Source organism: Trichechus manatus, unplaced genomic scaffold, assembly GCF_000243295.1.
Source record: "Trichechus manatus latirostris isolate Lorelei unplaced genomic scaffold, TriManLat1.0 scaffold00067, whole genome shotgun sequence".
In the NCBI taxonomy this organism is placed as follows: Eukaryota; Metazoa; Chordata; class Mammalia; order Sirenia; family Trichechidae; genus Trichechus; species Trichechus manatus.
This window is the reverse complement of record NW_004444003.1, coordinates 14,070,702-14,092,927: the sequence shown is the minus strand read 5'-3', so window position 1 is coordinate 14,092,927 and position 22,226 is coordinate 14,070,702. Positions and strand designations below refer to the sequence as shown.

The following is a 22,226-nucleotide window of genomic DNA, read 5'->3' as shown; positions in this document are numbered from 1 at the left end:
TTATCAGGAGGGACCAGTCCCTGGAGAAGGACATCATGCTTGGTAGAGTGTCAGCAAAAAAGATGAAAATCCTCAACAAGATGGATTGACACAGTGGCTGCAACAATGGGCTCAAGCAGAGTAACTATTGTGAGGGTGGCACAGAACTGGACAGTTTTTTGTTCTGTTGTACATAGAGTCACTATGAGTCCGAACCAACTCGACGGCACCTAACAACAACAACGAGACACTTGGGAGGACAGGTATAGCAAGTAGGTGGAAATTTGGGTATAAAACTCAAGAGAGAAAGAAAAATTAGACATAGAGTTTTAACAGGCACCCACATAACGGTAATATGGTTGTAAATAAGATAAACAAAGGCAGGAGAAAAGGACCAAGGATATCTCCATTAAGGGAAGACTGTACAGAAGAGGGAGCCCTGATGGTGATGTGGTTAACAGCTTGGCTGCTCACCAAAAGGTTGGCAGTTCGAATCCACCAGCCGATTCTTGGAAACCTTATGGGACAGTTCTACTCTGTCTGATAGGGTCACTATGAGTCAGCATTGACTCCACAGCAATGAGTAAAGAAGAGAGGAGCCCTGGTGGCACAATGGTTAAGCAATTGGCTGCTAACCAAAAGGTCAGCAGTTCGAATCCACCAGACACTCCACGGGGGAGAAAAACCTGGCAATCTGCTCCTGTAAACGTTATAGCTGAGAAAACCTAATTGGACAGTTCTACTTTGTCATGTGTGTTTGCCATGAGTCGAAATTGACTGACAGCACACAACAGCAATGATGTAGGAGTCTGTGAAGATGTTAGGAGACCAAGTAGTGACACCAGAGTCAAAGGAAAAGCTTCAGAAAGGTGTTCCTGGAGGCTGAGTAAGTCATTGCTTTGATAAAATATTACCACTGATCTTTAAGATAACAGTTTTAGTGGAATAGTGGGGAAAACATTAAATTACAAAGGTTGAGGAGTAAGAGGTATCAAATGTATGGCCTTTCAAAAAGTTTGACAGTGGAGAGATGTGACAGTACCTTACAAGGGTAGTAGAATCCAGAAAAAAAAAGTTTTGATTATTTGAATGGGGAGATTTGGACATATATATAGGGAAAAGAGGCTAAATCAATGGAGAAAAGGAGGCGGAATGCACAAGAGAAATGGAATTATTGAAGGAGCGAGATCTCTGGGAAGATAGGAATCAAAAGGAGAAGATGCAAAAATGAAGGATGATCTTGGAAAGGAGAATATTTTTTCTCTGGGATAGTAGAAGATGTGTAAAGATTCAAAATAATTTGTAAGGGATTGTCATGGATTGAATTGTGTCCCCGAAAAAATATGTGTCAACTTGACTAGGCCATGATTCCCAGTATTGCGTGATTGCCCACCATTTTGTCATCTGATGTGATTTTTGTATGTGTTGTAAATCCTACCTCTATGATGTTAATGAGGCAAGATTAGAGGCACTTATGTTAATGAGGCAGGACTCAATCTACAAGATTAGGTTGTGTCTTTAAATAATCTTTTTTGAGACATAAAAGAGAGAAGCAAGCAGAGAGATATGGGGACCTCATACCACCAGGAAAACAGTGCCGGGAACACAGCATGTCCTTTGGACCTGGGATTCCTGCACAGAGAAGCTCCTAGACCAAGGGAAGATTGATGGCAAGGACCTTCCTCCAGAGCTGACAGAGAGAAAAAGCCTTCCCCTGGAGCTGGCACCCTGAATTAGGACTTCTAGCCTACTAGACTATGAGAGAATAAACTTCTGTTTGTTAAAGTCATCCACTTGTGGTATTTCTGTTATAACAGCACTAGATAACTAAGACAGGGATAGATTGAACAAAAGTATAAAAGGTTAAGGTCAGGTGAATATGATTACAGTAAAGGTGGAAATAAGGTCATCTCCTGACACTTTTCAGCTTAATAAATATTTGAGTGCCTGCTATGTGCCTGATAATAGAGATACACAGACGAATAAGATAGCCTTTACCTCAAGATCACATAACTAGCAAGTCTCTACCTCAAGATCACTTTTAATTGGTGTGTGTAGTCCTCAAAGTTATTTTCAATAATTATCTAAGGTGATCCTCTGACTCTTTGAGGAAGAAAAGGTAAATATTATTCCCTCTCAACCCCAATTGATAGATGATGAATCTGAAGCCAAAGCTCATTAAGTGAGTTGCCCAAGGTCAACAGGTAGTTTCGATGATAAAACTTGTGCTAGAACCCACTGCCACTTCCTCTACTTACCTGCCTGTATAAAATATAATCTTTGTCACTCAGAAAAGGAGGGTGAGAACAGCTGCATAGTTTGAAGAATTTAATCAATCTAAACTGTACATGTAGAAACTGTTGAATTGGTGTATGTTTTGCTGTGTATATTCTCAACAACAAAATAAATAAAATTTAGAAAAAAAATACTATCTTTGTCATATATTATTTAATAAACCTCTATTTATAAACTCTCTTGGTCCTATACTCATTAATACAAAAGTTGAGAAGTAAAGAAGCATAAGAAAGAAAATAATGATACAAGATAGTTAGAAATATATATCCTAATAACAGTTCCCATATCTCTCAGGAGCAAGAATTTTCCAAAACTGATGAAAGAAATCAAGTCACAGATTCTAGAAGCTCTATGAAGTCCAAGTTGGATAACCACATCAAAAGCCATATATCTTCAAGAAACATTAATGAGTATCTACTATATCCCTGTATTAAATACTAGAGGTACAAAGATTAAAAATAAAATTTTTCTCTCTTGGAAGTCACAATAGAAGAAATAAGGAAAAAACAAAAATAACAATACAAAGAATTTGTAATGCCAAAAGAGAAATAGAACTAAAGAGCCATGGAAGTTATAAAGAAGCTATAAAACAATACTTAACTCATTGCTTTAATCCATTCTATAGACTTGCAATAGAATATTAAACAGGTCATTTCATGCCTCTGCCTTGCCAAATATAAGACATTCTTATTAATTCTCTACAGTCTTTCCTACTATCATAGGAATGAATTGTCCCAAGTGTAACTACTTTGAACACTACTAAAATAAATAAATAAATAAATTTTCACCTGTATATAAAATATGCAGAAATGGGATTTTTTTTACATATTACATGGATATGTATCAATTCTGTTGAGTTTTCAATGGAAAAAAAAAGATATAACAACTACCATCCAATATAATTATATTGTCTTTCAGGTTTAACAGCCCAAACAGACCAAATTGTTTCCACATAGTATTTCCTAAAGTTTATGTCAGGTAGAAAATATGTAGCTGGAAGCAATGAGAAGGGGAAAAAGATCAAAAAAGAGAGAGTGTGAGAGACATTTGAGAAAACGTGAAAAGACTTAATTTATGTATAAATAGTCAGTGTTGCATCTTCTGTGCCAGGTGGGCGCACAAGAGAGAGAATTGGTCAGAAACAATATGTGAAAAAATACTGACCAAGAATTTTCCAAAACTGACAAAAGACATCAAGTCAAAGATTCTAGAAGGTCTATGAAGCCCAAGTAGGATAACCACATTAAAAAGTCACATCTAATGAAGGGTAAGACAGTACATAATACTGGGGAAGCCAGCACAACTTGAACAAGGCAAGGTCATGGAAGCTCCACAGACACATCCAAACTCCTTGAGGGACTGAATTGCTGGGCGGAGGGCTGTGGGGACCATGGTCTCGGGGAACATCTAGCTCAATTGGCATAACAGTTTATAAAGCAAATGTTCTACATGCTACTTTGGTGAGTAGCGTCTAGGGTCTTAAAAGCCTGTGAGCAGCCATCTAAGATATTGCACTGGTCTCACTCCTTCAGGAGCAAGGGAGAATGAAGAAAACTAAAGATGCAAGGGAAAGATTAGTCCAAAGAACTAATGGACCTCAACTACCAGGGCCTCCACCAGACTGAGTCCAGTACAACTAGATGGTGCCTGGCTACCATCACTGACTGCTTTGACAGGGATCACAATAGAGCTCCAGACAGAGCTGGAGAAAAATGTAGAACAAAATTCTAACTCACAGAAAAAGACCAGACTTGCTGGCCTGACAGAGACTGGAGAAACCCCGAGAGTATGGCCCCAGGACATCCTTTCAGCTCAGTAATGAAGTCACTCCTGTGGTTCACCATTCAGCCAAAGATTAGACAGGCCCATAAAACAAAACAAGGCTAAAGGGGCACAACAGTCTAGGGACAAGGATTAGAAGGCAGGAGAGGACAGGAAAGTTGGTAACAGGGAACCCAAGGTCGAGCAGGGAGCTTGTTGACACGTCATGGGGTTGTTAACCAATGTCATAAAACAATATGTGTACTAACTGTTTAATGAGAAACTAGTTTGTTCTGTAAATCTTCTTCTAAAGTACAATAAAAAAAAATCACAACTAAGCGTATTATTGTTAATTTTCCAAAGGAAAAAAAAGACACTAACTTCAAAAGGGCAAGGAAAAGACTGACAACTGACTTCTCAACTGAAATGATACATTGAGAAACACCTCCTCAGGGAAGATGGAGCTAGAAGACATCAATTTCACCTTCTCACCTGCAGGACACACAGACTCAGATTTCAGAAAGACCTAAGAGCGACTTGTTTGTATAAAAAGCAAACTGAGACCTTCAGGCTCACTTTTGAAGGAAGGAAAAGAATCATACAGTATTGAAAATATTCATTCTTTAATCAATATACAAAATATCAATATGGGGGAAATAACAATAACCAACGTGTGCTGTTTTCCACCTCAGGTACAGGAAAAGGAAAGCTTATATTTTAGGGATTCATGGTCTCTTGGTTTAAAAAGCACAGAATTTAAAGCCAAGTTTCTATTCTGATAAAATACACACATATGCACACATACACATACCAGAAACATAGAAGTGATCTAGTGGTTCAAAGGACTCCAAACCTTAAAAAGTCTACAGCTAATATTGTTGAATTATCCTGACAGACAAGGAAAGATAATATTGACCAATTTAACTTAGTGTGGAAGTTAGAGTGTTGCCTGATTTGATTCCTTTTTTCTGTTAAATAAAGAAACTCTATTTAGTGTATGTCATGGATTGGATTGTGTCCCCCAAAAATATCTGTTAATTTGGCTAGGCCATGATTCCCAGTATTGTGTGATCATCCACCATTTTGTCATCTGATGTGATTTTCATATGTGTTGTAAATCCTACCTCTATGGTGGTAATGAGGCAGGATTAGAGGCAGTTATGTTAATGAGGCAGGACTCAATCTACAAGACTAGGTTGTATCTTAAATCAATTTCTTTTGAGATATAAAAGAAAGAAGAGAGACAAGCGGGACCTCATACCACCAAGAAACAAGAGCCAGGAGAATAGTGCATCCTTTGGACTCGGGGTCCCTGCTCTGAGAAACTCCTCCTCCACCAGGGAAGATTGATGACAAGGACATTCCCCCAGAACTGATGGAGAGAGAAAGACTTCCTCTAGAGCTGGCACCCTGAATTTGGACTTCTAGCCTCCTAAACTATGACAGAATAAACTTCTGTCTGTTAAAGCCATCCACTGGTGGTATTTCTGTTATAGCAGCCCTAGATAACTAAGGCAATGTAGAATGGCTTGAAAAGAAAGCATGATATTGTAATTTAACATTTATTTCCATCAGTCATACTTGCATCAAAAACTTTGCCCCACTGCCTCATAATCCTTCTCCAGGGCTGCCAAATCTTAACTAGCCTCTGAGAACTCTCCTTCTTCCATGTCTTCTTTAACTTACCAATGCAGAAATGCTAGCTTAGCATACATGAGGTCAAATTTGTGGTCCAGGTGGGCCCAGGCCTCTGCAATCGCTGTAGTATTGCTCAGCATGCAGACAGCCTGCTGGATTTTGGCCAGGTCCCCTCCTGGCACTACTATGGGTGGCTGATTGTTGATGCCCACCTTGAAACCAGTTGGACACCAATCTACAAACTGGACTGAGTTCCTCAACTTTATGGCTGCAATTGCAGCATGTATATCCTTAGGGACCACATCCTCTCTGTACAGTAGGCAGCAGGCCATGTACTTCCCAAGCCAAGGGTCACAGTTGACCAGCTGATTGGAGAACTCAAAGCAAGCAGCAGTGATGTCTAGCATGGAGAACTGCTCGTGATAAGCTTTGTCAGCAGAGATGATGGGAGCATAGGTTGTCATGGGGAAATGTATTCTCGGATAAGGTACTAGATTGGTCCAGAATTCAATTAGGTCCACATTCAAGGACGCTTTAAACAGGAGGGAAGCAGTAATGGAAGATACCACCTGACCTATCAGCCTATTAATATTGGCATAAGAAGGGCGTCTGACACCAAGCTTACGATGGCATATGTCATAGATAGCCTCATTGTCCTCCATGAAGGCACAGTCTGAGTGCTCTGTGGTGGAATGCGTGGTGAGGACAGAGTTGTAAGGCTTCACTACAGCAGTGGAGGTCCTGGGAGCTGGGTAGACAGAGAACTCCAACTTAGTCTTCCTGCTATATTCTATCGAGAGTCGCTCCATTAAGAGAGATGTAAATCCTGATCCAGTGCCTCCTCCAAAGCTTCAGAAAATCAAAAATCCTTGAAGTCCACTGCACTGTTCCATGTGGGGAAGGTAAATGGGATATGAGAACTCAGCCAAATAAATCCAGAAAGAGTGGTAATGGTAGGATGCAACAAGTCCCTCACTGACCCCCGCCTTCTAAAAAAAAAAAAAAAAAAAAAAAGACTGTCAAAGGGACTTGTTTACCATTGTTAACTCCACAGCAAACAGACCTACTTTGAAATATACTTGGATGGTATTTCTGGGGTAGGGAAGCCCCTTAGAGTTTCACTATGAACAAAGCATGTACAATTGCCTTTTACTGCCCTCCATGAATTTATCTGTGTGTACTCTAAATAAAGGCCTTTTATCCATAGCAGGGAAAAGAATACGACTAGCAAAACACTGAAGCAAAATTAGTTTTCCTTCACAGTAGATTAAGCGCCTATCACTTCTACACTCAATCTACTATGCTGGTATAAAAGGCACTGTATTACCTAGTGATCGTGCCAAACACCAAAACACCTAATATGCAAAGGATTCACTAGTCTCCAGGTCTTTGAAGAAGAATTAACTGTCAGTAAATAGCATAACTGGAAGAAAGTCCTGGTGATCTACTTCCAAAATGTCACAGCCATTGAAAACCCTCTGGAGCAGAGTTTTACTCTGACGTACATGAGGTCACCCTGAGTTGCAATCTACTCGATGGCAACTCTTTTTTTTTAATATACTAACTAATCTTCAGGTAAGGAGTGCCTCCTGTAACTTTACAAATAGCAGTTACTATTTTAAAATGACAAGTTTTAGATTGCTGTCAATAAGTTGTACACCTGTAAAAATTGAATTGGCAAAAGTCGTGTGATAGATATATTTACAACAATGACAAAGAAAAGTAACAGATGAGGCTGCTTATGTACAACCAAACACCTCATGGAATTTGGTTCCTTGGTTTGGAGGTTTAGGGTCATGGTTTCATGAGACATCCCAGTTAATTGGTCTAATAACATGTTTAGTGCTTCTGTTCTACTTCCTAGTTCATTGCGTAGTACCTGGGGTTTTAAAAGCTTGCAAGCAGGCCATCCAAGGCACAACAATTGGTCTGTATTCACCTGGAATAACAGAAAGGAGAGTCAAGAATAGCAGAAGGAAATGCAATGTGTGGCTAAATGCCTCTATGAGCAATAACCTCCTTTGCCACGAGACCAGAAAAACTGTATGGTGCCCAGCTACCATTACTGAATATTTTGATCAAAGATTGCATAGAAGAATCCCGATCAAAAGGAGGAAAATGTGAAAAATAATTTCAAATTCTCATGGACTCTATTAGACTTTCTTTGAGCCAGAGAGGGTGGATGAACCCCTGAGATAATCTTTAAACCTTAAGCCAAAAATATCCCCCGAAGTCATCTTAAAACTGAACAATGGTTTAGCTTAACTAGTTAAAAAGGTCTGCCCTGAGCAATTATGTTCTTTTAAGAGCTATCTATATGGGATCAAATTGATGAAAGCAACTCAAAAGATTAGATAGAAACCTTAGGGGACAGTGAGCTTATATTAATGAGGAAGGAACAATTCAGAAAAGGAGAGTGAGAATGGTTGTACAACTCAAAGAATGTAATCAATGCTACTAAATTGTATATGTAGAAATTGTTGAATTGGTGTATGTTTTGCTGTGCATATTCTCAACAACAACAACAAAATAAATAAAATTTAGAAAAAAATGACAGGTTTTAGAGTGCTTTGGACATTGCTGGTAACAAGATAAACCCTGCATTAGCAGAAGGAAGGGTAAATGGGGACTACACAGTTAGTGTAAAGGTTCCTTTCACCCTTCCTACATAACAAAGTATAATCAAAGCTGACTTTAGGGCACTTCCCCATCTCTGCACATCCATTGTGATATTCCAAGGTGACAGGACTCGGTGGCAATAATGTGGTGGGAGGCTGTTGTTGTTACCAGGTACCCTCAAGTTGATTTTGACTCATAGTGACTTATGTGGCAGAGTAGAACTGATGTGACCTCTAGGGTTTCCTATGCTGTAATCTTTGCAGAAGCAAATCATCATGTCTTTCTCCTGCAGAGCTGCTCGGTGGGTTCCAACAGCCAGACTTTGGGTTAGCAGCCAAGCGCTTAACCATTGCACCACCAGGGATCCTTGTAGTGGTAGGTAATGCTGGTGATACTTGGGAGGAGTCTTGCTACAGGATCAGAGGCACCCAGGAATGGCCTCGTCTAAAGGGAGGAGGAGCCACTTGCCAGTTTCCGGATCCTCTCTAGCACAGGATCGACAATCTCTGGCCCCACAGAGCGATGGCCTCAGGCATAGTTGTTTGCAGCATCTTCCTTTCCACTAATGAGCTGTTCTGGGTGGAAGAGTGAGCGGTACTTTCCTGTACGAATCTCATCTGCAGAAAATGAAAGAGGGTCAGTGTATTCTGCTCAATTCAACTGTTTAACTCTGGCCCCCTTGTATCCTGGCCTTCATTCTCTCCCCAAATGTTAAAGTAAAGGAATAGAATTTATACTGCTGAATTAGCTTTTCTTAGTCTAGGGATGACCAGTTAATAATTATTACTCAAATTTATCCACCAACCTCTAGTGCCAAAGATGCAGAAACTGAAGATTTTTACCAACTTCTGCAGTCTAAAATTGATCAAACATACATTCAAGATACATTGATAATTACTGATTGGAATGTGAAAGTTGGAAACAAAGAAGAAAGATCAGTAGTTGGAAAACATGGCTTTGGTGATAGAAGCAACATAGGAGATTGCATGATAGAATTTTGCAAGACCAATAACTTACTCATTGCAAATACCTTTTTAAACATCATAAATGGTGACAATACACGTGGATCTCACCTGATGGAATACACAGGAATCAATCTGACAAAAACTGTGGAAAGAGACAATGGAGAAGCTCAATATCATCAGTCAGAACAAGACCAGGGGCCGACTATGGAACAGACCATCAATTGCTCATATGTAAGTTCAAATTGAAGATGAAAAAAATTAAAGCAAGTCCATAAGAGCCAAAAAATAACCTTGAGTGTATCCTACCTGATTTAGAGACCATCTCAAGAAGAGATTTGATGCATTGAACACTAATGACTGAAGACCAGATGAGTTGTGGGATGATATCAAGGACATTATACATGAAGAAAGCAAAAAGTCATTAAAAAGACAGGAAAGAAAGAAAAGACCAAAATGGATGTCAGAAGAGACACTGAAACTTGCTCTTGAACCTATACAGTAGCTAAAGGGAATGGAAGAAATGACAAAGTAAAAGAGCTGAACAAAAGATCTCAAAGGGCAGCTAGAGAAGACAATGTAAAGTTTATAATGAAATGTGCAAACACTTGTAGTTAGAAAACCAAAAGGGAAGACCATGCTAGGCAGTTATCAAGCTGAATGAACAGAAGAAAAAATTCAAGCCTCAGGTTGCAATCTTGAAGAATTCTATGGGGAAAATATTGAACAATGCAGGAAGTATCAAAAGAAGGTGGAAGGAATACACAGAGTCACTGTACCAAAAAGAATTGGTTGATGCTCAACCATTTCAGGAGGTAGCATATGATCAAGAACCAATGGTACTGAAGGAAGAAGTCCAAGCTGCACTAAAGGCATTGGTGAAAAACAAGGCTCCAGGAATTGATGAAATATCAATTGAGATGTTTCAATAAATAGATGCAGTGCTGGAGGTGCTCTCTTGTCGATGCCAAGAAATTTGGAAGAGAGCTACCTGGTCAACTGACTGGAAGAGATTCTTATTTGTGCCCACTCCAAAGAAAGGTGATAGAACAGAATGTGGAAATTATCGAACAATATCATTAATATCACATGCAAGTAAAATTTTGCTGAAGATCATTCAAAAGCAATCACAGCAGCACATCAACAGGAAACTGCCAGAAATCAAGCCAGATTCAGAAGAGGATGTGGAATGAGGGATATCATTGCTGATGTCAGATGGATCTTGGCTGAAAGCAGAGAATACTAGAAAGATGTATACCTGTGTTTTATTGGCTATGCAAAGGCATTCAACTATGTGGATCATAATAAATTATGGATAACATTGCAACAAATGGGAATTCCAGAACACTTAATCGTACTCGTGAGGAACCTGTACATACACCAAGAGGCAATCTTTCGAATAAAACAAGGAGATACTACGTGGTTTAAGGTTAGGAAAGGTGTGCATCAGGGTTGTAGCCTTTCACCACACTTACTCAATCTGTATGCTGAGCAAATAATCCGAGAAGCTGAACTATACAAAGAACATGGCATCAAGATTGGAGGAAGACTCGTTAACAACCTGCAATATGCAGATGACACAACCTTGCTTGCTGAAAGTGAAAAGAACTTGAAGCACTTCTGATGAAGATCCAAGACTACAGTCTTCAGTATGGATTGCGCCTCACCATAAAGAAAACAAAAATCCTCACAACTGGACCAATAAGCAACATCATGATAAACGGAGTCAAGGATCTCATTTTACTTGGAACCACAGTCAATGCCTATGGAAGCAGCAGTCAAGAAATCGAACGATGTATTCCACTGGGCAAACCTGCTGCAAAAGACTTCTTTAAAATGTTAAAAAAGTAAAGATGTTGGTCTCAGACAGAGTGGGAGAGAAAAGTTAAAAAAAAAAAAATTAAATTCATTTAAAAAAAAGATCTGACTTGCTGATCTGGCAGAGACTGGAGAAACCCTGAGAGTATGGCCCCCCTGGACACCCTTTTAACCCAACACTGAAGTCACTCCCAAGGTTCACCCTTCAGCCATAGAGACATGTCTATAGGGCAAACAATAACATACGTGAGGAATGTGCTTCGTAGTTCAATTGTGTATACGAGACTAAATGGGCACAGCAACCCAAAAGCAAAGATGAGAAGGCAGGAAGGGACAGGAAAACTGGACGAATGGAAACAGCGAACCCTAGGTGGACAAAGGGAGAGTGTTGACACATCGCAGGATTGGCAACCAATGTCACAAAACAATTTGTGTATTAACTGTTTAATGTGAAACTAATTTGCTCTGTAAACTTTCACCGAAAGCACAATAAAATAAATAAATAAATAATTTATGAGTGGATACATAGGTAGATATGTATACTGAATAGGTGTGGGGGGTATATGAGACTATATCCACTTCCATATACAAGTTTGGCTGTGAATATTTCTACATACATATTTGTATGTTCTACATGTATATTCACATATACAATAGAGCACACAGGAGACACAGCCATGGAAACAACCTAGACATAATTAAACATCTTGCAGGACTGAGTTTCTGGGCTTGAAGACTAAGGACCATTGTCCCGGGGGATATCTAGGTCAATTGGCATAACACAGTTCATAAAGAATATGTTCTACATCCTACTTTGATGAGTAGCGTCTAAGGTCTTAAAAGCTTGTGAGTGGCCGTCTAAGATTCAACTATTGGTATCCTTCTGTCCAGAGCAAAGGAGAGTGAAGAAAACAAAGACCAGGAAATAATTAGTCCAAAGGCCTAATAGACCACAGGAATCACAGCCTCCACTAGCATGAGACCATAAGAACTAGATGGTGTCCAGCTATCACTACCAACCACTCTGACCAGGATCACAATAGAAGTCCTAGTTACAGTGGGGGAAAAGTAGAACAAAATCCAGATTCACAAAAAAGACCAGATTTACTGGTCTCAGAGAGACTGGAGGAACCCCTGAGACTATGGCCCTTCGACACCCTTCTAACTTGGAACTGAAGCCATTTCCACCTTTCAGGCAAATAATAGATAGGCCTATAAATAAACAATAACACAGGTGAGGAAAGGGCTCCTTAGAACAATCATCTATACGAGACCAAAATGACAACATATGCCCTAAAGCAAAGATTAGAAGGCAGGAAGGGGCAGGAAAACTGGAGAAACAGAAAAGGGGAACTCAGGGTGGTAACGGGGAGAATACTGACACATTATGAGTGCAACCTATGTCATGGAACAATTTGTGTATAAACTGTTTAATGGGAAACTAATTTGCTCTGTAAACCTTCACCTAAAGCAGAATTTAAAAAAAAAAAAAGTATGGTCTAAAAAAAAAAAAAAGGCTGTCACTTTGAAGACTAAGGTGCGCCTGACACAAGCAATGGTATTTTCAATCATCTCATATGCATATGAAAGCTGAACAAAGCATAAGGAAGACCAAAGAAAAACTGATACCTTTGAATTATTGTGCTGGCGAAAAATATTGAATATACCATGGACTGCCAGAAGAAGAAACAAGTCTGTCTTGGAAGAAGTACAACCAGAATGTTCCTTAGAAGCAAGGATGGCGAGACTTCATCTCACGCACTTTGGACATGTTATTAGGAGGGACCAGTCCCTGGAGAAGGACATCATGCTTGGTAAAGTACAGGGTCAGCAAAAAAGAGGAAGACCCTCAACGAGATGAATTGACACAGTGGCTGCGACAAGCTGCTCCAGCATAACGAGGATTGTGAGGATGGCACAGGTATAGGCAGTATTTCATTCTGTTGTACATAGGGTTCCTATGAGTCAGAACTGACTTGACAGCACCTAACAACAGTCCAGGAAAAATGAGACCTGGTGGCACAAAGGGTTAAGCACTTAGCTGCTAACTGAAAGGTAGGTGATTTGAACCCACCCAGCAGCTCTGTGGGAGAAAGACTTGGCAATCTGCTTACATAAAGATCGCAGTCTAGAAAACCCTATGAGGCAGTTCTGCTCTGTCACATGGGGTTGCCATGAGTCAGAATGAACTCAACGGCACCAAACAAGTTTAAGAAAAGGTATAATTTTCTGCATATATATTGGAAGTATGCTTTTTCTACCAAACACCCTATGGCACTTTGATATTTTAAGGCAGATATTTCTATCTACAAATTAGCCTACTGGGTGCCATCTGGAAAACTATATACATCTAAATTATTATTGGTATGTTTTGAACGAGGCTTTAACAAAGGCACAACAAGCTCAAATGCCCACGTGACCCAAATGCAGTTAACAGTGCACCCATACCATCCTTTCTAACTTCCTGGGTACTTATCTACCTTTCTCAGAGAATTCAGTACCTGGCCTAGTGTCCTTAGCCAATATTCTGAGGGACTTCGATGGTTTTTAAACACAATTATCTGGCAGTTCCACAACTTCTTTAGCTCCAATGTCATTCAGCTCCACTCCACTTGAATCACCATCATTCAGAAGTATTCCACCTCCAAAATCTTAAACTTGCAAAATCCGTTCTCTGATTACAACTTTCTTCCTTCCCCTTGACTATGCTTTTGAGCCTGCCCCTGACAGTATTTCCAGTTTCATCTCCCATTGCTCTTCTACTCACACCCTAAGTTCCAGTTCCACTGAACTTGTTAAAGGTGCTACATGTCTTCATGCCTCTGTGAATTTGAAAATGCTATTCTCTCATGAGGAGATATTGGATAACTCCAGAGTTAGTCATTCCTTCCTCAGTGATACCTTTGTACCTTGTAGAAATAATAACTATTATTATTAGGTTTAACCATATGAAATTGACATTTCTTTAGGTCAGGAAAGGTTATACATTGGCAATTTTGTTTATTAGTGTTATTATACCCATTTACATTTTTGTCACCCCTGCTGGATTGTAGGCCCTTTTAACAGAAAGATGGCATAATCTAGTGATGAAGAGAGTGGCTTTTATACGAAGGTGTGATGATTAATATTATATGTCAACTTGGCTAGGCTATGATTCTCAGTGGTTTGGCAGGCACTATGTAATCACTTTCTATTTTGTGATCTGATGTGAGTAGTCTATCAGTTGAAAGGGACTTTCCTTGGGGGTGTGGCCTGCCTCCAGTATATAAATGGATGTTCTCACAAAGCTCGCTCTTTTTCTCAACCCTTCGCTCTTCTCGTCACCTGACCTCTGATTCTTGGAATGTAAACCTGCAGAAATCTCTGGTCTGCCTCCTGACCTGCAGATTTTGGATTCACCAACCCCCACAACCCCAGGAGCCAGCAGAGGCCTCCAGCTTGCTGCCTGACCTGCAGATTTTGGGTTTGTCAGCCCCCGCAACCACGTGAGCCAGCAGAGGTCTTTAGTCTGTTGCCTTACCCACAAATTTCAGACTTGCCAGCCTCCACAACTGTGTAGCTACTTCTTTGAAGTAAATTTCTTATATACGTACTTATGTGCACTTCATTGATTTTGCTCCTCTAAAGAACCCAGACTAAGACAAAGGGCAAACCTAGAATCAAACCTAGTTCTATCCTCTATAACTCAATGATCTTAGGCAAGTTATTTAACCTCCCCAAGACTATTTCCTCACCTATAAAATGAAGATTAACAATAGTGTCTACTGATAGGATTGTTGAAAGGCTTAAAGAAAATGCTCATATAGTCTTCAACTAATAATAATAGCCTTCATCATCAATGGCAAGGATCAGCATTTATTCATCTTTATACTCTCACCACTTAACTGAAATATGTATTGAATTATGTTAAATTATTTCTCATTGTGACTTCAAATCCATCAGCCCCTCCTTTTTTCCATAGCCCACCCCCAACATTAATTTCATTTGTATCATCATCTAACGTGACACCCTGCTCAGAGCCATATGCTTGCTGCCAGCCTGGAATCCCTCCTTGTCTGCTCTAACCAGTATGCAGGCTCGCTAAATACCACCATCCCCTCCCTGCTCGTCAGTGCTGCTGAAGACAGTCAGGAACCAGCTATCTAGATCACTCCAAACCTACACTCAGCGGACCTTTCATTCTTCATTTTGACCCTCTATTCCATTTCTTAAAATGAGTGTTCTAAACTTTTTCTCCCTTCTTCAAGTTCTCACACACCATTATTTCAATCACGGGATTTCTGAATGAAGTGCTCTCAAATACCTTCCTTCCTACTACGAAATTCCTCCATCTTCTATCTCAAAGAAGAGAGGGAAAAAAAGGGATAAGCATAACAAACCCTTCTTTTCAGTATTCTTGATCCCTTTCCCTCTCACTTCCTCTGAAACCTCTCTCCCTCACTTCTGCTTACAAATATGCTTAATAGAATTCTACCTTGAACACACAGCTAAAACAACAAAAAGACAAACAACCCAATTAAAAAATGAGCAAAGAAGTTGACTAGACATTTCTTCAAAGAAGACATACAAATGGCCAATAAACACATGAAAAAATGCTCAACATCATTAGTCGTTAGGAAAATACAAATAAAAACCACAATGGGATGCCATTTCATGCTTACTAGAATGACTATGATAATAATAGTTAAAAAAAAAATAAAAAACAGAAAATAACATGTGTTAGCAAGGATATAGAGACATTGGAACCCTTCTCCATTGCCAGGGCTTCGAAACAGTTCTTTCCAGTTCAGTCATGGCCAAAAGCAAAACCAAATCAGACCCGAATTTTAAAATTTGGGTGAAATGGAATGATAACCAGAACTGGAAAAATTACAGGTCAAAGCCCTGCTAGAAACCTAATCTCCCTGTTAGAAAACAAGGGCAGCATACACATTGCATAGCAACCAAATCTCTTGCCTGTCAGATCTTGAGCCGAGTTGGAAACAGCAGTACCCCATTCAAAGATGGCAGCTGTCTTATCTAGTACTGCTATAACAAATACAACAAATGGATGGCTTTAACAAAGAGAAATTTATTCTCTCACAGTCTAGTAGACTACAAGTCCAAATTCAGGACGTCAGCTCCAGGGGAAGCCTTTCTCTCTCTGTCGGCTCTGGAGAAAGGTCCTTGTCATCAATCTTCCCCTGGTTGAGGAGCTTCTCAGCGCAGTGTCCCTGGGTCCAAAGGACGCGCTATTCTCCTGGCTCTTGTTTCTTGGTGGTATGAGGTCCCCATGTCTTTCTACTTGCTTCTCTCTTTCATATCTCAAAAGAGATTGGCTCAAGACACAACCTAATCTTGCAGATTGAGTCCTGACTCATTAACATAACTGCCACTAATCCCATCTCATCAACATCATAGAGATAGGATTTACAACACATAGGAAAATCACATCAGATGACAAAACGGTGGACAATCACACAATACTGGGAATCATGGCCCAGCCAAGTTGATACACATATTTTTGGGGGACACAATTCAAAACATGACAGCAGCCAACCATGCCACTTTGAATGTTTGTTGCTCTCCAAAGTTCTGCCAATAATTCAATCTCATGCATTAGGCTCCTGAAAGGGCTCACTATGCCTCTTCTGAGTCTCCCAATTCAGGGCTTCGATCCATAATTTTTCCCATTCCAGTTATCATTCCAGATTCCCAAATTGTAAAATTTGGGGTCTGTTTCGGTTTTGCTTCGTCAGTCATACTGAACTGGTTCAAACCAGTTTGAAGCCCTGTCCATTGCTGGTGGGAATGTAAAAATGGTACACTCTCTGTGGAAAACAGTTTGGCAGTTCCTCAAAAAGTTAAACATAGAATTACTAATGACCCAGCAATTCCACTCCTAGGTATATACCCAAGGGACTTGAACAGGGACTAAGACAGATACATATATACCAATGTTCATGACAGCACTGTTCACAATAGTCAAAAGATGGAAACATCCCAAAAAATCCATTAACAGATAAACAGATAAACAAAATGTAGTATAATATATACGGTTGAATATTATTCCACCATTAAAAAGGAATGAAGTTCTGATACATGCTACTACATGAATGAAACTTGAAAACATTATGCTAAGTGAAATAAACAAGACACAAAAAGACAAGTATTATATGATTCCACTGACCTGAAATATATAGAATAGACAAATTCATAGAGAAAAACAGTAGGGTAGAGATTACCAGGGGCTGGATTGGAAGAGGAGAGGTTATTGCTTAATGGGTACAGACTTTCTGTTTGGGATAATGAAAGCGTTTTGATAACAGATAATGGTGATGATTATACAACATTGTGAATGTTATTAATATCCCTGAATTGTACCTTTATAAATGGTTGAAATGGAAATTTTTATATGTATTTTATCACAATTAAAGAAAAAATAAAACTACAACCACAAAACACATTTCCTTGATTCTAAAACCACTTTAGGCTAAACTTGGTTATCCATTTCCAGAACTTTAACTATCATCTGTGTTGGATAACTCAGTAATCCTGCCACACATCTTTGTCTTCATCTGGGACCAACCTGGTGATTCTTTAAATTCTTTGTGCTCAAAACTGAACTTATCTTTACTCCCACAAAGCTAAGTCTTCCTCTGGAATTTCTATTTCACTTATCAATCCCATTACTGAGCCAGTAAAATCTTGATGGCACTTCTGACTTCTGTCTTAGACATTCATTTGGCACATTATTAGTTGCTGTGCTCTATTTTAACAGAATTGCTCAAATCAGTGTCTTTTCTCCATTCTCAGTGTCACAACCCTAGGTGAAGTCCACATATTACAACATTCTCATAACTGTCTCCAACATTCTCTCCACCTCTCTAGATCAGTACCTGGCATATAAACCCAAAACTAATTGCCATCAAGTCAACTCCAACTCATGGTGACCCCACGCATGTCAGAGTAGAACTATGCTCCATAAAGTTTTCAATGACTGATTTTTCAGAAGTAGATACCAAGCCTTTCTTCCAAGGCACCTCTGGGTAGATGTGAACCACCAACCTTACCGTTAGCAGCCATGTGCTTAACCATTTGTACCACCCAGGGACTCCATCTGGCATATAGAAACCCACTGCAGTCAAGTCGATTCTGACTCATAGCGACCCTAAAGGACAGAGTAGAACTACCCCATAGGGTTTCCAAGGAGCGCCTGGTGGATTTGAACTGCCGTCCTCTTGGTTAGCAGCCATAGCTCTTAACCACTACACCACCAAGGTTTCCATCCGGCACATAGTAGGTGCTAAATAAATGTTCTATAAATTAATTAATTTAATTTATTAATGAAAAAATTAAGTCCCTGAGATTAATCTTTAAAAAAAAATTGCCATCAAGTTGATTCTGACTCATAGAGACCCTACAGGACAGAGTCGAACTGCCCCATAAGGTTTCCAAGGAGCAGCTGGTGAATTCAAACTGCTGACCTTTTGGTTAGCAGCCTCTTAACCACATTCTAAACCTGCCTTCTTTCTGCTCCAGAATCTTCAGTGGCTCCCCATTTCCATCAAATTCAGATCAAACATCTTATTCAAGAAGATCCTATGATCTACCTCCATTACAGTTTAAACCACCTATGACTCCTCTTTATCAACACCTTTCCCATGTTCAAGCCAAAAAAACACTCACAGGTCTCTGAATGTGTCTTTGCTCATGATTTTCTTTTTCTCTCATCTGTGAACCCTTAAAATCTTCCCACTCGCTCTTCAAGACTCAGATGCAATATCACCTTGTCCACAAAGACTTTTCTGACCTCTTCCATAGAGGTAAGACTCATGACTCATTTCCTTTAGATCCCTACAAAAGTCACCTTCTCAGTAAAGTCTTCCGTGACAACCCTATAGAAAAAGCAATAGCCCCACTTCCCCTTACCACAGACACACAAACACAACGTTTCGTACTTCCATCACCCTGCTTTATTTTTCTGTATACCACTTATCACCATTGGTCATCTATTTGTTTTTATTGGTCTCTACCCCACTAGAATGCAGGCTTCATGAGGAGAGAGATTATATATGAGGTTTAAGGATTAGGACTATAACATATAGATACATATAAAACCAAAACCAAACTCATTGCTATCTAGTCGATTCTGACTCATAGGGACGCTATAGGACAGAGTAGAACTGCCCCATAGGGTTTCCAAGGCTGTAATCTTGACAGAAGCAGACTGTCGCATCTTTCTCCCACAGAGCAACTTAGTAGATTTGAGCCGCTGACCTTTCAGTAGCAGCTGCGTGCTTAATCACTGTGCACCAAGGCTCGTTATATATACACACATATACATGTATATATATCCAGTGTCAAGAATGGAACCTAACACATATACACATATGAGGCTTTCTTATTTGTTGAATAAAACAAAGAAAATAAGTGCCCTCTCCCTAAATCCTGAAGCACTCTGCCTCTTTGTCTTAAGCAGCTCAGGACTCTCACAGTCAACCTCCCTTCAGGCTATGTTCTGGACAATCAGGGAACTTCTCTCAGTCTTTGCCTGCCATCTATCTCTCCTCTGACTTCCTCAACTTCTAACCCTAATCCTTAAACCTCCTATTTTCTTAGCTTCTTTGGATTGACACAAATTTAAAAAATCTGCTACAGTCTCAGTAATACTAGGACATGACTTTTCACATTGCTCCATCATCTACATTAACCAAAACCCACAGGGGACATAGCCCACTCTGCCCAGGTTTCTGGAACACCTGACTCCAGCTAAGGTTCACAGTTACAAACTCCCATTTGTAAAGGAAACTCAGATGTTCTCTTAGGGCCCTTATAACACAAGTCAAAATACAGTGTAGGTTATATGAGACAATCTCTCTTAGCCTCCATGCTAGTGTGACATGTTCTTAAAGTTATCAGTACTAACTTACATTTGGTTTCACAACAGCTTGCAGAGTAATACTGAATCTGAGATATGCATCTTGGCCTCAATAATTCTTAACTTCAAACTTTTAATAAAACTTATCTTTTTATTCATATTGACATCAATCTACTTTCTCCATCAGTTTGTTACATGATACTGTCTTTGTTCTGGTATGGAAATGAACTCCAATCTAGTATGAACAGACTGTATTTTCCAAAGATGGTCACAAAAACATTTTCCATCTCATGTGTTCTTCTAAGGCTTTGCTATTCCCACATCAGGAGATGGGGTCTACATGGTCCCCTCCCTGGGTGGATATTTGTAACTGCTTCAACCATAAAGAACAGCTGAGTGATACTATTTGACTTCCAAAGCTAGGTTATAAAAATGCCATGCACTTCTTCCTTGTTCTCATGGGATGCTTGTTCTTGGAACTCAGCCAAGCAGCCCATAGAGAGATTCATATCAGGAGGAAATAAGGCCTCACCCATAGTCCTAGGTCAGCTATCAGTCAACAGCCAGCACCAACTTGCCAGTCAGGTGAATGAGCCACTTTGAAAGTGGATCCTCCAGCCTTCTCTGGAGCCTCCCTAGCTAACACCACATGCAACAGGGAAGAGTGGTCCCCTCTGAGCCCTGCCCAAATTTCAGATTCATGAACAAAATAGGAATCTTACTGTTTTAAACCACTAAGTTTTGGGCTGGTTTGTTACACAGCAATAATTAACTGGACATTGGTGGCCCAGTGGTAGAACTCTTGCCTTCCATGTGGGAGACCTGGGTTTGATTCCACCACCTGTCTGTCAGTGGAGGCTTGCCTGTTGCTATGATGCTGAACAGGTTTCAGCAAAGCTTCCAGACTAAGACAGACTAGGAAGAAAGTCTTGGTGATCTACTTCCAAAAAGCAGCCAATGAAAACCCTATGGACCACAATGGTCCAATCCCCAGCAGATCACTGGGGATGGCACAGGACCAGGCAGCATTTTGTTCCTCTGTGCATAGGACTGCCATGAGTTGGGGGGCTGACTCAAAGGCAGCTAATAACAATAACATACAGTAACAAACCCAAATCAACCCTTCTCTCTAGCTTTTCTCTTAAGTCAATAAGGCTCTTTCTTGCTCCACTATTTTTCTAGCTCTATTTCAAAAGTTTTTATGCAATGTACTACAAAGTCTTCCATTAATAATCATAAAATTGTATTGATCTTCCCCACAACTGGAAGACTTATTTGGCTCCTTGCTTCTTGAGAATTATTTTCAAATATTTTATTCTTTATAAACAAGTAATGCAAAACTTTCAGATTCTTTGCCAGTGACCTCTAGAAATTAGTTCTCAAATCCAGGAACAGATTTTGTGTTCTGTTACAACAGATGTGTATGAAGAAATTAATATGGTTTTAATTAGTTTCATCACCAGAAAAAAAGGTTAACCTAATCTTCCCTTTGAGTATGTATGCTAATCACCCTAAATGGCCATTGACTGATCCTCTACATTTGGGAAAGGTCTAAATGATCTGATTCAGATAGATTAGTATAATCTGATAATCCCACCCACTGATACTTGATTTGTTTGCTTGTTTTGATTGTGAACGTGGTTGAGTACACTAGAATTTAAAACTTACATTACCTATAACAGTTGGTTCCAGGTCCATGAAGAGAGCTCTAGGAACATACTTCCCAGCTCTCGTCTCACAGAAGAAGTTATCGAAAGGTGCATTCGTATGCTCTATTTTAGCATTTTCCAGTCGATCCATTTTACTGCCAAGAATGATGCCATCTGGCTGGATTCCATGTTCCAGGCAATAGAGTTCCCAAAGAGTATCCCCAATCTGGACACCAGCTTGGACAATGTGAATGGAAAGGCACTCCGTCTGAAATAAACCATAGCAAATTAGAACTGAAAAGGCCTTCTTAGATAAGATGAGCTATGTTACTCAGAACTTCTGGTTACAAATGAAAGAAATCATGCTAGCTTAAGCCAACAAGAGAAATATTTTATAAGGATAATGAAAAGTGTCTCATGGAAACCAAAAGCCAGGGTACAGCAATTGAAAACAGCCTCAAGTTCTACTAAAAGGTTCCATTCAGCAATATAAGTTAAGCAACTACTGAGTACTGAGCTAAGAACTGAGTTAAGACTATATATATACCAGACTGATTCACCCAGAATAAATTTAGCTAGTTATTTGGACAAAAAATCAATGAATACCTTTGTCACAAATTAAAACTCATTGCAGATAAATTAAAG

General features: G+C 39.7%; 1 protein-coding gene across 1 annotated transcript; it reads right to left on the bottom strand.

Annotated features, from left to right (window-relative positions):
- Nucleotides 1–5,621: 5,621 nt before the first annotated feature.
- Nucleotides 5,622–21,840, bottom strand: TUBAL3 (tubulin alpha like 3). Its single transcript, XM_004379722.1, is given in 3 exon segments — nucleotides 5,622–6,564; nucleotides 8,759–8,909; nucleotides 21,606–21,840. Coding segments are annotated over 3 exon segments (1,221 nt in total). The 5' UTR covers nucleotides 21,733–21,840.
- Between the last annotated feature and the right edge of the window lie 386 nt (nucleotides 21,841–22,226).